The sequence below is a fragment of the Staurois parvus genome, unplaced genomic scaffold, assembly GCF_062004578.1.
Source record: "Staurois parvus isolate SC_StPar_1 unplaced genomic scaffold, SC_StPar_1.0 ptg000195l, whole genome shotgun sequence".
Lineage (NCBI taxonomy): Eukaryota > Metazoa > Chordata > Amphibia > Anura > Ranidae > Staurois > Staurois parvus.
The window spans coordinates 6,804,020-6,821,369 of NW_028317991.1; the positions used below are offsets into that span (position 1 = coordinate 6,804,020).

The window sequence follows — 17,350 nt, forward strand, 5'->3', positions numbered from 1 at the left end:
CAGTAAATATTTTTAAAATATATGATGTGGTCCTCATACTGAAAAGTTTGGAGACCCCTGTTCTAAATGACTGCATCCAAAAAAGCTATATGATCAAACTTTGATTGACCAACCAATCACTGTCTCAGCTCGCCTGCACCAAAGCAATCTATTTGACTAAGAACAGGAATACAACACACCAAGATGCAAATTAACCCACATGGAAGAAAAATATATTTGAAATATACCGGTAGTTTAAAAATATTCTTCCCAAATATATTGACATATATTTGAAATGCTAAAATATTGGCCATATTCAATATATTTCAAAATATATTTAAATATATGTATATATATATATATATATATATGCAAAATATATGAAAAATATTTTTAAAAATGCATTTCAAATATTGTATGTCTTTAATAATACAAATCTACATATTTGGAATACATTTACACATATATGTAAAAATATATGTTAAAATGACTTTTTTATATGTTAAAAAAAATCTGAAGAATATATTTAAAAATATATATTTTTAAAAATATATATTTTAAAATATATTCTTCAGATTTTTTTTATTATATAAAAAAGTCATTTTAACATATATTTTTTACATATATTTGTAAATGCATTCCAAAACTGTAGATTTGTATTATTAAAGACATACAGTATATTTGAAATGTATTTTTTAAAATATTTTTCATACATTTTGTAATAAAAACACATTTCAACATACAACGCACACACACACACACACATATATATATATATATATATATATTTTTTTTAATATATTGAATATGGCCAAAATTGTAGCATTTTAATACTGTATATATCAATATATTTGGGAAGAATATTTTTCAAATAATTTAAAATATATTTTTCTTCCATATGGGAATATTCTTTCTTTATTAACCCCCCTCAGCAGGAACAGGTTCTGCTCTGACACATTTCGCACTAGGCACAGAGCTTTCTCAAAGAATGAAAGAATGCACTGTGCCTAGCACAAAACATGTTAGAATAGAATCTGTTCCTGTTGGCTATTCTAATTAAGAAAGAATATTGAAAAACACATAACGGGTGCCAACCTCAACCAAACTAAGTATTTAAAAAGGGAGACAGCAGCTCTTCAAAGTGTGGACCACTTTAAATCAATATCAAAAACAGAAAAAGAACTATCTTCAATAAATGTGCCCTCACAAACGCAATAAGATGTGGATAAATAATAAAAAATTCTGAAAATGTGATAATTCATATATACCATAATCTCTAAATGATGCAGAATACATAAATCATGACATAAACATCATATATATCGACTTCTCATGAATGAACCAAATAAATCGGTGAATAAACAAATTCATATAATTACATAAAATATATAAGTAATGTGTCCATTAAGAAGATAATCAGTGCAGTGATGTGTTGATAGAGAACTTCTTTTCCATGTGCCCAGGAAACACATGTACAGGGGCGGACTGACAACTCATGGGGCCCCTGGGGCAATAGGGGATCATGGGGCCCCTGTGTCCTTGCCCAACCTCAAAAAAGCCTATGAAAAAGGTACCAGGGGAATCTCATGGGGCCCCCTACTGACCCCGGGCCCTCGAGTAGTGCCTCAGTTTCCAAATGGTCAGTCCGCCCCTGCACATGTAATACGGGCAATCGAATAATCCTTCGCCACGTGTACTGAGGTTGGCAGCATACTAGATGCCCATCATAACAGTGTGTTCAATATTCACACAGCATCATCATATTGAAGGGGAATGAAAAAATCTGCAGAAGTTCTTGCAATATTCTGATGATACAGAGAGGGGTATCAACCCCATACATGCTCAAAAAAGAAGAGAAAAGATCGCTCACATGTTTAATGGAATAAATATAAGTACGTAAAAGTATTTATTCCACTTACATGGTATTGTGCCCCCCAGGCACCAAAATAAAGCACAGATCGGATAACAGACACTAAGCCCCGCCCTTCGCTGTATTACAGTCAGCATGCGCTCCACGAGTTGGAACCAATCACTGGACGTGACGTGTAGAAGGGACCGGAAATGATCTCCTGGATGAGACTGAAGGGTGGTCTCCTGGATGAGACTGAAGGGTGTCTCCTGGATGAGACTGAAGGGTGTCTCCTGGATGAGACTGAAGGGTGGTCTCCTGGATGAAAAGGGTGGTCTCCTGGATGAGACTGAAGAGTGGTCTCCTGGATGAGACAGAAGGGTGGTCTCCTGGATGAGACAGAAGGGTGGTCTCCTGGATGAGACTGAAGGGTGATCTCCTGGATGAGACTGAAGGGCAGTCTCCTGGATGAGACTGAAGCGTGATCTCCTAGATGAGACTGAAGGGTGGTCTCCTGGATGAGACTAAAGGGTGTCTCCTGGATGAGACTGAAGGTTGGTCTCCTGGATGAGATTGAAGACTCCTCTGATCAAACTGCTCCTTTCCTCCCTTCCTCAGCTCCTGCCTGGAGGCAGAGCCCCCAGCCCCGGGGTCCCCTCCAGGCCTCACGATCCTCAACTCAGCACTACATACTCCAACCAGCAATGAACCAACATCTTACCACCACATCTTACCACCCTGCCAGGCCTCCTGCTTGGGGATTGGTAAAACTCCCAAATATTCAGATCCTTGCCCCTGTACTCCCACCCACTAGCTTTTATAAGTTTCTGGAAACTTCCATAACCAGGGGAAGGCAGCAGAGGCCTGACCTGAGCTTGAACCCCACAGACATACTCACCTTCGCTACTTGTGAGACAAACTAAATTTACCTAACTTTGTAAACTAGAGGGTGCTACAATTGTAACTGTAGATAGAAATTCACATCCCATTGTGTGGCAAATAAATTCAATGAGTTGTTGAATATAGATCAATAGATCAATTATTCCTATTGGAAAAAATAATTTAAAAAAACAATCTTTTTTTTGAAGCGTGTTTGCAGTTGTGGTTAAGGGGTGGTAAAAAAAAAGATTTATACCCCATGTCGTGTCTGGGGAGCAGTACTGCCCACTGAACGTGACCTATTCAACTCCCAGCCACCAGTCAAACTCTCTCTAAAAAGTAATCGACTGCAGATCGCTCTTCAGAGGTCAACACTAATATAAACTAGCTCTTCTAGGGGAAAGCATACCCCCGTCTGTGTGTTTTTTTTTTGCCATCTGTATCCTGCTGGGGAGATTTCCCATCACTTCTTGTCCTGTAGCCAAAACAGGATGTAGGAGGAAATTCATCCAAAGTGAAGAAAGTCCTGGTTTGTCACTAGACCTAGATTTCCCCTCTATTCCTGTTCTGGTAAAAACCCAACATTTGGGATTTTCTTTCTCCTTCAATATTAATGGTAAACAAGACAAATAGAGAGGGTGAATCTTCCTAACAGGGACGCAGACAGCAATAAAAACTGACGGGGGTTCTAATCCATCTCCACTCTATCCAAAAGATATGCCTTTAGTGACACTTTACATTATGTTTCTGGTACATGACACAGTGAAGTTGTTTCCTAAAATAATAAAGGCTCTTTAACAATTTTTGAAAATCTATTTTATTCTTTGTGTCTTTTTTATTTCCTGCAACCCCCCCCCCAAAAAAAAAACAAAACAAACAAAAGAACCCGAAAAACTAAAACAAAACAAATAATAATATTAATATAAAAATTAAAAATAGCAAAAAATAATAGTTACAGGGAGAAGGGGAGGAAGGAGACATATAAGGCTGGTTGGCTTTAACAAAACATTTATTATATAAAATGAATTAAAAATAGGAACAGTTTTTAATAAAATAAAATAAACAAATAATTACATTATAGGACAACATTTATAAATACCCCTCCCCATTCTTCTCATCTTCCTGTCCCTACACTGCTTAAAAAAATCAAAAAAATTATTTTTGGAGGGTAATACTGCCAAAGGAAACACACACACACACACACATATATATGTATACGGTATGTATATATATATATATATGTGTATGTGTATATATATATGTATGTATATATATATATACACAGTGGAGATCGAAAGTTTGGGCACCCCAGCTAAAAATTTGTATTAATGTGCATAAAGAAGCCAAGGAAAGATGGAAAAATCTCCAAAAGGCATCAAATTACAGATTAGACATTCTTATAATATGTCAACAAAAGTTAGATTTTATTTCCATCATTTACACTTTCAAAATAACAGGTTTTGAATTGTTTTTCTCACAATCCTGCGAGCTGTTCTGTCTGATATTTTTCTTGGTCTTCCAGATCTTGCTTTAACTTCCACTGTTCCTGATGACTGCCATTTCTTAATTCCATTCCGAACAGAGGATATTGACATCTGAAAATGCATTGCTATCTTCTTATAGCCTTCTCCAGCTTTGTGAGCGTCAACCATTTTCAGTTTCAGTTTTCTAGACAACTGCTTAGAAGAACCCATGGTGCTGATTGTTGGGGCAAGGTCAGATGAGTCTGGGCATTTAAAACCTTTGAGCTTGACATAACCTGGTCTTCCCAGACGATGATTGAGAACAATCCATGACACTGGCAGGTCTCAGCTTGGCAAAGGGGGCAGTGCATGCTATAAATTCTGCAGGGTGCCCAAACTTTTGCAGACGCCATTTTTTTGTTTTTTGTTATTTTGAAAGTGTAAATGATGGAAATAAAATCTAACTTTTGTTGACATATTATAAGAATGTCTAATCTGTAATTTGATGCCTTTTGGAGATTTTTCCATCTTTCCTTGGCTTCTTTATGCACATTAATACAAATTTTTAGCTGGGGTGCCCAAACTTTCGATCCCCACTGTACATGTATGTATATAAATATATGGATATATATATATGCTTGTGTTTGTATCTACAATATGTATCCATTCATCCATCTGCATAATCTATACACAAAACGTAGGCATTGCCATATGTGCGGAAAGGGTTAAGGTCCAGGAACTCGCCCCTCCCAGGGTTTTCCCCCTAGACACCAATCTAAATATTTAATCAGTCTCTTCCGGGTTCTGCTGCTGCAGACAACGTGGGCTGGGCCTTCATATCCAATCAGGAGTGAGAATTCCTTCTCCTGTCACTGGTCGACCAATCCGGAGAAAAGTGAGAAGCGCCCAGTCAGAAGCAGCGTGCCTTCTGCAGACGCCTATTGGCTGGCCGGTGTCAGCAGGGTTGGCGTGTGTCAGGCGGCAGTGTTTGGTGTCGCCGTGCAGTGGATGTGAGTTGTGTCTGGGGGGTGTTATGTCTGACAGTTTGGGGTGCAGTGTGGGGGGTAAATCCTGGGTTCAGGGGGTGTATGCTGTGCCCTGATCCCTGACACAGAGTGCAGGTTACTGACTGCAGCATGGGACACCTGTATGGGGTGAAGTTAGTTGCTGTGTTTTTATGAAGAGAACCTGTCCCCTGTATGCAATGAGATATGTGATGTCAATGCTCAGCCCAGGCTCCTCCAATGAGGTGATAACAGGGTGCTGTTCTCTTACTGATGGCAGATCCTCTGCAAAGAGCATCTGTCACCCTGTACTTGGTGGGTCTTCATCAAGGATTGGGGAACAGGATGTCAGCGTGGGATGAGGCACTTGGTAACTTGTGCCTCACAGGTGTCACTCAGAGGTGTTAAGCTGATGTCCTTATAGATGGATAGGCTGTGTTATGTCTCGGTGACGTCACCCTGTCCTTATAGATGGATAGGCTGTGCCATGTTGCGGTGATGTCACCCTGTCCTTATAGATGGATAGGCTGTGTCATGTCGCGTGATGTCACCCTGTCCTTATAGATGGATAGGATGCGTCATGTCACGTGATGTCACCATGTCCTTATAGATGGATAGGATGCGTCATGTCACTGTGATGTCACCATGTCCTTTTAGATGGATAGGCTGTGCCATGTTGCGGTGATGTCACAATGATGTCACCATGTCCTTATAGATGGATAGGCTGTGCCATGTTGCGGTGATGTCACCCTGTCCTTATAGATTGATAGGCTGTGTCATGTCACTGTGATGTCACCATGTCCTTATAGATGGATAGGCTGTGTCATGTCACCACGTCCTTATAGATGGATAGGCTGTGTCATGTCACGTGATGTCACCACGTCCTTATAGATGGATAGGCTGTGTTATGTCTCGGTGACGTCACCCTGTCCTTATAGATGGATAGGATGCGTCATGTCACCATGTCCTTATAGATGGATAGGCTGTGCCATGTTGCAGTGATGTCACAATGATGTCACCATGTCCTTATAGATGGATAGGCTGTGCCATGTTGCGGTGATGTCACCCTGTCCTTATAGATTGATAGGCTGTGTCATGTCACTGTGATGTCACCATGTCCTTATAGATGGATAGGCTGTGCCATGTTGCGGTGATGTCACCATGTCCTTATAGATGGATAGGCTGTGTCATGTCACGTGATGTCACCACGTCCTTATAGATGGATAGGCTGTGTTATGTCTCGGTGACGTCACCCTGTCTTTATAGATGGATAGGTTATGTGGCGGGAGTGCCACCAGGTCCTAATGAGTTGTGTTATGTTGTAGTGATGTCACCATGTCCTTATAGATGGATAGGCTGTGCCATGTTGCGGTGACGTCACCATGTCCTTCTAGATGGATAGGATGCGTCCCAGAAATGGGAAGTTGGTTGTGCTGCAGGTTCTTGCTGTAGAGATCAGATGTGTGACTGACTTTTGCTCTTAGTGAGCCACCCCATTCTTCCATACAATCCACTTACCTATGGGGGGGCTATAAACCCCAAAATATGTAAGAATACTCTCCTCTTAAAGGTTCACAACATGTTTAGATTCCAGACACAGTTCATACGTAGACTCGATGCGTTTCGAAGATCCTTCTTCAGGAGACATTGTGAGAGAATCAATACGATGGAACCCACATTTGATCTTTGTAGAAAGGTACCAAATGATACAATGAATTGGAATTCATAACGTGTATGTTTCCCACAGAAGTGCATTTTAACGAACCGCCGCCTTTCAGGTAAGGATATCCATATATGGCCAAGAAACAACCAACGATCTTCAATATGGGGACCCAACCCCCAGTGGTATAGTCGTAATAACAACATAAACAGGTCAGCAGTATATTAGCATGGGAGTCAAAGCTTGTATGTTCAAATAACAACAGGGGGTCCTGGTCCATGGCCATCAAAAGGACAGATCTCTAGGTCCTGCATTGTTCACATTACTTCATCATTCCTTCTATGCAGGTTCTTCCTGTAATGAAGACCAGTTAGTGCTGTTCTCTCTCCTTGTTCAGGGTGACTGGTCCTGTCTCCGCCCCCTCCTATTTTCTGCAGGCAGCCTGTAGAGGGTGGGTTCCACTGGGCCCTTCCCACAGCTCTGCTCTCTGCACCAACTATGCGCAGCCACGTGATGACGTCCCTGCAATTTTTATCAGGGTCTTCAAAGTTGTTTGGTGCTTGCAAAGTGGATTTATATCCTTTGTGGCTAGTGAGGAAGTTATTTCAAGTTTTTGTGCCCAGAGTTCAGCTTTGACTCTTTAGTGCCACTATGTACTGGAGAGGACTAATATTATGAACTCCACATCTGTGCGCTCCGGGTAGCTGAGAATCCCCTTTACTTCGCTTATGCCTTCATGATGACTGAAATGGTATGTGTTCTCTGCCCACAGACCAAGAGGGTAGTTGAAATTTATTTATTTATTTCAGGTACTTGTATGGTGCCGTCAATTTACACAGTGCTTTACATATATATTGTACATTCACATCAGTCCCTAACCCTCAAGGGATGTACAATCTAAGGTCCCTAACTCACATTCATACATACACATATTAGGGCCAATTTAGACAGGATCCAATTAACCTACCAGCATGTCTTTGGAGTATGGGAGGAAACTGGAGTACCCGGAGGAAACCCACACAGACACAGGGAGAACATGCATACTCCAGGCAGGTGGTGCCGTGGTTGAAATGAATACTTGATTCTACTGCTCATAGCAAATGCAGTCATATGGAGCTGCTATAAATGCAATTGTCAATTGACAGAACTCTCATTAATAAAACTGGCACAAAAACTTTAAATATATTCCTCAATAGCCACAAAGTATATAAATCTACTTGTAAAAGTAACAGTGACATCATCACTGTGCTGTACATAGCCTTTGTAGAGAGCAGAGCTGTGGGAGGGGCACAGCAGCGTCCATCCACTACAGGTTGCCTGTAGAAAATACCAGGAGGGGGCGGAGACCAGACCAGTCACCCTGCAGAAGAAGAGAAAGCAGCAGTGAGTGGTCTTTAATACAGGAAGCTGCTGCACAGAGGAAAACTCTCACACTGGATTACTGCACAGATCTGGATGAAATCCACAAAACCCACCAAGATTCAGGGAAGAATACAGGCATACCTCGGTTTACGAATTTAATGTGTTCTGCTGGACTTTTCGTATTGCAAAAAATTCGTAATCTGAAACACGGTTTCCCATAGGAATGCATTGAAAACCAATAAATCCGTTCCGGAAGTCAGAAAAAAGTAAAAAAAAGTCTTATCTGTTCAAAACTCTTTATAAAGTGCATATAAAGAGGGGGGTTTGGTCCCCATATTGAACATTGTGCTTGTGAGATCGTTGGTTGTTTCTTGGCCATATATGGATATCCTTACCTGAAAGGCGGCGGTTCCTTAAAATGCACTTCCGTGGGAAACATACATACAATGTTGTGAATTCCAATTAAATTGTATCATTTGGTACCTTTCTACAAAGATCAAATGTGGGTTCCATCGTATTGATTCTCTCACAATGTCTCCTGAAGGACTTTATAAAGTGCTGTTTAAAGGCATAAATACTGTACAGGGACATGATTAAAATGAATTTGTAAATGCATTGAAAACCAATTAATCCGTTTCAGAGGTCAGAAAAAAGTAAAAAAAAGTCTTACCTGTTAAAAACTCTTTATAAAATGCACTTTAAAGGCATAAATACTGTACAGGGACATGATGAAAAAAAAATTCGTAAATGGATTGAAAATCAATTAATCCATTCATATTGCGAAAAAAAATGTGTAAACCGAGGCATTATTTTCAATGGATTTTCATTCGTAAAACCGAAAATTACGTTAACCAAGGCGTTCGTAAACCAAGGTACGACTGTACACATCAGGGGTGTGGGAATATTTGAAAAAACTACTTGTCCAGAGACTTAATTGGGGTCCCAATCTACTTGTCCCTCATCACAATCTACTTGTCCAGATTAAAAAAAATATTTAATTTTAGTCAAAACCATATCCAAATCAGAGGTACTTTTAGGGATTTCTGGGGCTAAAGGGGCTTTATGGCGACGTAAACGTTTAATATTTTTAACATTACGCTGTTGATCTCCTCCTCGCCTCCCTGTCTGTCTCCAGCACTTCCCCCGGGGACTAGCAGGGAGGGGGGAGACCTTGAAGTATAATGAGCACCGATTGGGTGATCGTCAGGAAAAGGGAGTGTCGGGCTTATCCTTTATCTCTTTCACTCTCAGAGCCGTTTTTGTCATGCGTTTAAAAAATCATTTTAGGCTTGATGTTTACCCAAAACCCCCAAACATATATTTTTTGAAAGCAGAGACCCGGGAGAATAAAAGAGTGGTAGTTCCAATTTTTTATGTTGCATGATATTAACGCAAATTTCAGTGCAAAATACACTTTGTTAATTTTATGGCACAAAAAGTAATAAATTGCCCTATTTGCTTGTAAAATATAAATGATGAGGTTGCATCGAGTAAATAGATATCCAACATGTCAAACCTTAAATTTGCGCGCGCTCGTGAAATGACGACAAACTTCAGTACCCTATATTTTCTATAGGGGACACTTTTAAAGCCCCTTATAGGTCATCAGTATAGTGTTACGGCGGGGGTCTGGTGCTAGAATTATTGCTCTCATTCTGGCGTGTGCGGTGATATGTAACGTGTGTATTGCAATTGACGTTTTTATCTGTAGGCGTCCCAGCGTCTGCTTTTACATTTGTACACACCAAAAGCTGAGCACAGCACAATGGCATCTGAAAGCGTGCAATGTTTTGCCTTTGTTTTCCCTCTGCTGATGCTGGTCATCTGATCAGATTTCGAAGCACTGGTGTTTTTTTTTTTTTTTTTTTTTTTTTTTTTTTTTTTTTAATTTTTCAAGTGCAAACTAACACAAGGCACCATATGTATACGTTAAAGTGTTAATAACGGCAACATTTTCTATTTTAAATTAAAATAATAAACATGCTACACTCACCTGCTGTGTGTGGCTTAACCCTGCTCTCTGCTTACAGGATTTGATTGACAGCATTGGGAGCAAATAGCTCCTGCTGCTGCCCGATCCTCCTGTAAGAAGAGAAGGACAATGTAGAAGACCTGGAGACGGCCACATCGCTGGATCAATTTTCTTTTCTTTCTGTATTTCTCCAATCCTCACCTTCTTTCTATTTGTTTTTTTCTGCTCCCTTCCTTTACTTTTTTCTTATGTTCTGATTCCTCATTCTTTTCCCTCCCCTTCTTGATACCCCTTTTATGGTTAAAAGCAGCTACTATTTCCAACTAACGGTCATTCTGGGGATACAGAAATACTCTCTTGTGTATCCTCCTGCTTTACATTAACTTATTATTTTGGATATCAGACATTTCCTTCTTTTGGATCCTGTGTCCCTTTTTTTGCATTTTGTGCGCAAAAATGACTGAACTCGTAAATAAAGAATTGACTTTAAAAAAAAGACAAAAAGGTATCAAAAGTGCAAGACAACCAGTTTTTTCTTCAGAGTTTGAGATTGATCAGTAAAGGTATTGGGCCCCTTTCACACGACTTTCGATGAGGTCCACCTATCAGTTTTTACTTGATCGGACCCTCCATTCACCCCTACGGACTGGCAAGCTTAAACGGACACAAGTCTGCTTACACCTGCCTACCTCCAATCTGATCTGGTCCACTAAAAAAAAAAAAAAATGGAAAGGGATCTGTCCTCCACCATCTAGGCCAGCCGTCCTCAAACTTTTAAATGCAGAGGAACCCTTGAAATAACTTTCCAGTCTCAGGGAACCCCTGCTAAAAATTACTATATCTACAACTCATGACACTAGTGTGATGGTCAACAGGAAGAAAGCTCCTTTCACTTGTGGTCATTGAGAAGAATTGCCCTCTTATAGATGGCTAAAAGATCATTGGTGTTAGTGGGAGCTTATCTGAGAGACAGAAATTGCTCATTGTTCAAGGAACCCCTAGCAACCTCTGGAGGAACCCTAATGTTCCACAGAACCCTGGTTGAGAAACCCTGGTCTAGCCGAATTGGAGGACAGTCGGGTGTAAACAGTTGAGTCTGTTTACTCTTGGCCACCCATAGTGCACAGCAGGTTTTGTCCTTGTACGCTGTGCAAAATGTAGCAGATATGTGACCCATGGACAGATATGCTGATTGGAACAGAGTCTGCCCTGTGTGAAAGGGACCTTACTGCCGACAAGGGCCCAATCTGTCATATAACTCTCAGGCTGTTATGGATCATGCCTGAAAAGAAGATCTCACTAACAGTTGCTGGTGGCTCTCCCATTCTTCCACCCAGAGAGGAAAATGAGCCACACCATGTGGTCCAACAGTCTCCACATTAAACTGTATCACCTCATTAATGTTAGAAAACTGACCTCAACTAGATGTTGTTCACAGGTGGCAAGCAAGCAGACAAGCACTGGCCATATTGTCTCATCCAGAGAGACTTAAAGTTCTTTTGGACAAAGGTGGCCAGTCAGTGGCTCTTTCTGATCTTTCTTTAGCTGAAAATACATTACCAAATACCTAGGCTTTAAAGTCCAACTCCAGACTGCTTGCTGGTGCGGGAATGGCGTCTATTCCCACTCCCGCAGCCGAATCGCACTGTTTTTGTGAGATGTACATGGCTTCCATTAATTCTTAATGGCACTCCCACGCATCTCAGCCTGCAGCACGATTGCAGGCGCGTGAACCATAGGGAAACCACGTGGTCAAAAAGGCCATGTGGTTTCCCTGCAGGTGCATTTTTGAAAAGGTGCATGTACTTTTTTTTCTTTTTTTTTTTTTTGCGTGAAACGTGGGCACAGCAGCCCATTCAAATTAATGGGCTGCCGTGCTTGTGCAATGTGGGCCTCACAGCCCTCAGTAGTGTGAGCCAGACATAAAATTCTACCTTTTCCTCTCCTGTTCCTCGTTACTTCATGGCTCTGTCTTCTGACCCAGTTTATTCTCTATCTGCAACTACCCCCTGGGTCCACTGATATCCTCCCATGGCTTTGAATACCATTTTTATGCTGATGAAACCCAAATCTATCTCTCTTCTCCTCTGCTTCCCCCTTTCAGTCTCCTAACACATTACTAAACTATAAATGACATAGCTATCAGTTCCACTGCTCATACCAGTGTAGACATTTTCCAGCACACCACGAATCTTCAGATTGAGTGCAAATGTTGTTTTTTTATTGAAGAACAATCACATCATAAACCGGAGAGTGCAACATTCCAGGGCAGCGCAGGACCCCTTCGTCAGGCATGTGAACATCACTTAATGGGGAAAGATCAAAAAGAGGGCACACAGGCCTAGTGCATTACCATAAAAAATGTTTAATAAAAAATAAAGTAGGTGTTGTACTCACAAACGACAATATAGTCAAGGCACATCATAAAAGAACAGCTGGATCAACACCGCGCTGAGTAACAGTCCGCAATAGGGAGTTTAGACATCCAAAAGGCTGACGCGTTTCGAGGACTTGCCTCTTCCTCAGAGCTCTGAGGCAAGTCCTCGAAACGCGTCAGCCTTTTGGATGTCTAAACTCCCTATTGCGGACTGTTACTCAGCGCGGTGTTGATCCAGCTGTTCTTTTATGATGTGCCTTGACTATATTGTCGTTTGTGAGTACAACACCTACTTTATTTTTTATTAAACATTTTTTATGGTAATGCACTAGGCCTGTGCGCCCTCTTTTTGTTCTTTCCCCATTCAGTGTGTTTGGATTCCCCCGGTCCATTTGAGGGCAGCAAGGTGTGCATGTTCCAGGACATTCTTAATGTGGTTGTAGCATCGAGTCCATCCCCAAGCGCAGGAGCATTTGTGTTTGCTGGTTCTATGTGAACATCACTTGCCTGACGGAGGGGTCCTGCGTGGCTCCGAAATGTTGCACTCTCCTGTTTGTGATGTGATTGAGTCCAAACTTTTTTTTTTGAAGAACAATCTGAAGATCTGTGGTGTGCAGGCAAATATCTACACTGTACTCTGCAAGTTCCAGTATCCAGCTGGTGGTTTAGAGCCAATTCCAGGAACTTCTGTGATGGGAATATGGATGATCTGTGACCTCTCTATTCAGTCCACATCCAATTACTATCCAAAACTTGCCACATTAATCTCTGTAAGATTCCAAAATTGTCCCTTCTTAACAAATGATACCACAAAGCTACTTTTTCGACTTCCTTCCCAATGGCTTACCTTTACATAGGCTATCACCTATTCAGCCCATTTTGAATGCTGCTGCTAGACTCATCCACTTTACCAAACATTCAGTGTCCACCACTCCTCTCTGTGAATCCCTCTGCTAGCTTCCACTCACCCAGTGAATACTAAGAACAATGTACAGAACCATCCATCCAACTGTCCTGAACTACAAAACCAACCTTGTCTCAAAATATCACCCACACTGTCTTCTTCGCTGCTCCCAAAACCTCCTGCTTTCTAGCTCCTTCGCCAGCTTCATGCTGCCTTTAGGACTTCTCCAGAGCCTCTCCCTTCTTCTGGAACCCCCTATCCAAGTCTGACTATTTCCTACTTTGTCTGCCTTTAGGTCATCCCTCAAAACGCATGTCTTCAGGGAAGTCTATCCTGCCACTATCTAAAAACTGTACTTTTGCTTTTTCCATCAACTCATCCCTCATAGTCAGCCATTACCTTTTTGTATCATTTGCCCTTCTATATTAGATTGTAAGCTCTCACGAGCAGGGCGGTACTGACCCTCTTGATTTGAATTGTACTGTAACTGCACTGTATCCCTTTAATTTGTAAAGCGCTGTGCAAAGTGTTGGCACTATACAAATCCTGAATAATAATACAGTGCATGAGCCTACCTCATTGGATTTGGATTGAATTGATTTTTTTTGTACTTCATACTTGTTGGCAAATTTTCTCTCGTGTTGCAAAGATGAAATTCACCAACAGGTGTTGAGCCCACCAGTGCCCACCCAGATTTGAGATAGTGTGTTAGCTTTCTACTGTAGAATAGGTTTTCATTGTTTTGGAATTCCATTATAATTTTTTTATTTTCTGTTTTTAGAGCAGGATTTGATGAGGCTAGAAGGAACGCTTACCCTCTGGGCTCCTGACATCTGTCACCCGTATGGCATTGACCTGAGGGCACTAACACGCCCTCCCTTCCATCCTCCAGGCCATTGAACGTCATGCTCATTACTCTCTGCTACGTATACTTGTGGCTGCGCTACCGGTCATCCTATGCTTTGCTGATCAGGAGCTGCGTGCGCCAGTTCCATAGGACCAGCTCCTTCACGTTTTGCACCCATCCTCAAGAAAAGGAGAAAAAGATCCGTAGTGGAGCTCAGGGTTCTGGCGAGGATAAGTTCTGCCTGCACTTGGGCAACAAAGTCTTCTTCGTTGACAGTGCCAAGGTATTTTTTTTTTTTTTCTTCACCTTGCAAATCCTACCTCTAGGTTGGTATAAGCTTTTTCATGGCCCCTCTACTTTTACTCCTCTTTATATACTAGTCTTTCTATATGTATTTGTATGTTGCTGTTCTACTGTCCTCTGTAGTTTTATTGTAATGTCTTCTGAACTTCTGTTGATTATGTGTCACCTACAGCTACAGTGAAGGAAATGAAATAAGTATTTGATCCCCTGCTGATTTTGAATGTTTGCCCACTCACAAAGAAATGATCAGTCTAAAAATTGAATGTTCGGTGTATTGTAACACAGAGACAGAATAGCAACAAAAAATTCAAAAGCAATGCATGTCTAACAAATAATGCACTGATTTGCATGTTCATGAGGGAAATAAGTATTTGATCCCCTTCACAAAACATGACTTAGTACTTGGTGGCAAATCCCTTGTTGGCAATCACAGAGGTCAGACGTTTCCTGTAGTTGGCCACCAGGTTTGGCCCACTACTCTTGGCAGATCCTCTCCAAGTATTTAAGATTTGGTGGCTGACATTTGGCAACTCGAACTTTCAGCTCTCTCCACAGATTTTCAATCGGATTAAGGTCTGGAGACTGGCTAGGCCACTCCAGGACCTTAATGTGCTTCTTCTTCTGCCACTCCTTTGTTGGCTTGGCCGTGTGTTTTGGGTCATTGTCATGCTGGAACACCCATCCATGACCCATTTTCAATGCCCTGTCTGAGGAAAGAAGGTTCTCACCCAAGATTTGATGGTACATTGCCCCGTCCATCCTCCCTTTGATGCGGTGCAGTTGTCCTGTCCCCTTAGCTGAAAAACACCCCCCAAGCAGAATGTTTCCACCACCACGTTTGACAGTTGGGATGGTGTTCTTGGGGTCATAGGCAGCATTCCTCCTCCTCCAAACACGGCGAGTTGAGTTGATGCCAAAGAGCTCGATTTTGGTCTAATCTGACCACAACACTTTCAACCAGTCCTCCTCTGCATCATTCAGATGGTCAGTGGCAAACTTCAGACGGACCTGGACATGTGCTTTCTTGAGCAGAGGGACCTTGCAGGCACTGCAGGATTTCAATCCTTGTCGGCATAGTGTGTTTCCAATAGTTTTCTTGGTGACTGTGGTCCCAGCTGCCTGGAGATCATTGACAAGATCCTCACGTGTAGTTCTGGGATGATTCCTCACTGTTTTTCATGATCACTGACACTCCACGTGGTGAGATCTTGCATGGTGCACCAGACCTAGGGAGACTGACAGTTGTTTTGTGTTTCTTCCATTTGTGAATGATTGCACCAACTGTTGTCACCTTTTCACCAAGTTGCTTGTTGATAGTTTTGTAGCCCAGTCCAGCCTTGTGTAGGTCTACAATCTTGTCCCTGACATCCTTGGACAGCTCTTTGGTCTTTGCCTTGGTGGAGAGTTTAGAATCTGATTGTTTGATTGCTCCTGTGGACAGGTGTCTTTTATACAGGTAACAAAATGAGATTAGCAGCACTCCCTTTAAGAGACTGCTTCTAATCTCAGCTTGTTACCTGTATGAAAGACACCTGGTAGCCAGAAATCCTGCTGAATGATAGGGGATCAAATACTTACAATATTTCCCTCATGAACATGCAAATCAGTGCATAATTTGTTAGACATGCATTTCTTTTGAATTTTTTTGTTGCTATTCTGTCTCTCAGTGTTAAAATACACCTACCATTCAATTTTTAGACTGATCATTTCTTTGTGAGTGGGAAAATATTCAAAATCAACAATGGATCAAATACTTTCCTTAACTGTATATGTTAAAGCGAACCCATTCTATGTTCAAAGTAACTGATACGCTTTCTAGCCTGCTTCCCCCACTACTGATTCTTGCCATCCCCATGCTCTTCCGTCAACCCAATCGCCTTCCAGGGCACAGACCATTAGCCCCCTGTTGGTTATGAGTTAGAGCTTACACAGGGCTAAGGATCCTTCCCCTGCCATCAGGTGGCATCAGCCTTGTATTTGGATGCTCAGCTACAGAGAGCTATATCATGTGAGGACCAGGAGGAATGTCACATGCTTGGAAGTACCATGGATTTCACTGGCCTCAAATGAGCCAACAGGATGGCAGCAAATAAAAGGTAAGTACCTCCAGTGAAGAAGGTGAATTCTTTACTTTGTCACATTGGTTATTGTACTGGTTTGCTTTAAAGTGAACCTGTGCCCATTCAGGGCAAAGCAGCAAGTTGACATTAATTGAGCCCTCCCCAGCTGCATATATTTGCCATTTTTATGCCCCTGTTGCTCCATTCAGCCACTGAGAATGAAAGTCCTGTGTGAGCTATCGGTTGTTATAGACAGAGCTTACATGGGGCTATGGCCTCTGAGTGGCCTGGCACTGTCACATGGTCTGACTCGCATGCTTCTTTATTTCCGGAAGTACAGGATTTTTTTTTTTTGGTCTCCAAGCACTTAATGGAAAGTTGTTAAGGAAAGGTAAGTCTATCTGGGGTGGGAGCTAAAGCAAACCTGTTGCTTCACTGTGACAGTGCAAAGTACAGGTTTGCTCTAAAGTGTATGTAAACACAATAATGAGCTTTTCTTACTTTACCTTTTAATTTAGTAAATATACTGTTGAAATTATATCTGTTGGGTGAGTGCAAAAAAAAAAAGAAAAAAAAAAAAGGTTGATCCTGCCAGAAATGCAGTACTTTTCTGTGCACTCTGCAGTCTTATCTCAAGCAGTGTTATCACTTTAGCGCAGTTTACGTTTGTGAACTACAGAACACCTCCCCC

The 17,350-nt window shown here is 41.5% G+C and overlaps 1 protein-coding gene across 1 annotated transcript in view; it reads left to right on the forward strand.

Annotated features, from left to right (window-relative positions):
* Positions 1–5,065: 5,065 nt before the first annotated feature.
* The window catches only part of HLCS (holocarboxylase synthetase), a 283,272-nt gene continuing 270,987 nt past the window's right edge, over positions 5,066–17,350 (forward strand). Inside the window, exons 1-2 of the mRNA XM_089677921.1 lie at positions 5,066–5,180; positions 14,231–14,579. Of these exons, the coding sequence (XP_089534047.1) occupies positions 14,355–14,579 (225 nt within the window). The 5' untranslated portion in view covers positions 5,066–5,180; positions 14,231–14,354. The remainder of the gene's footprint in view (positions 5,181–14,230; positions 14,580–17,350) is intronic.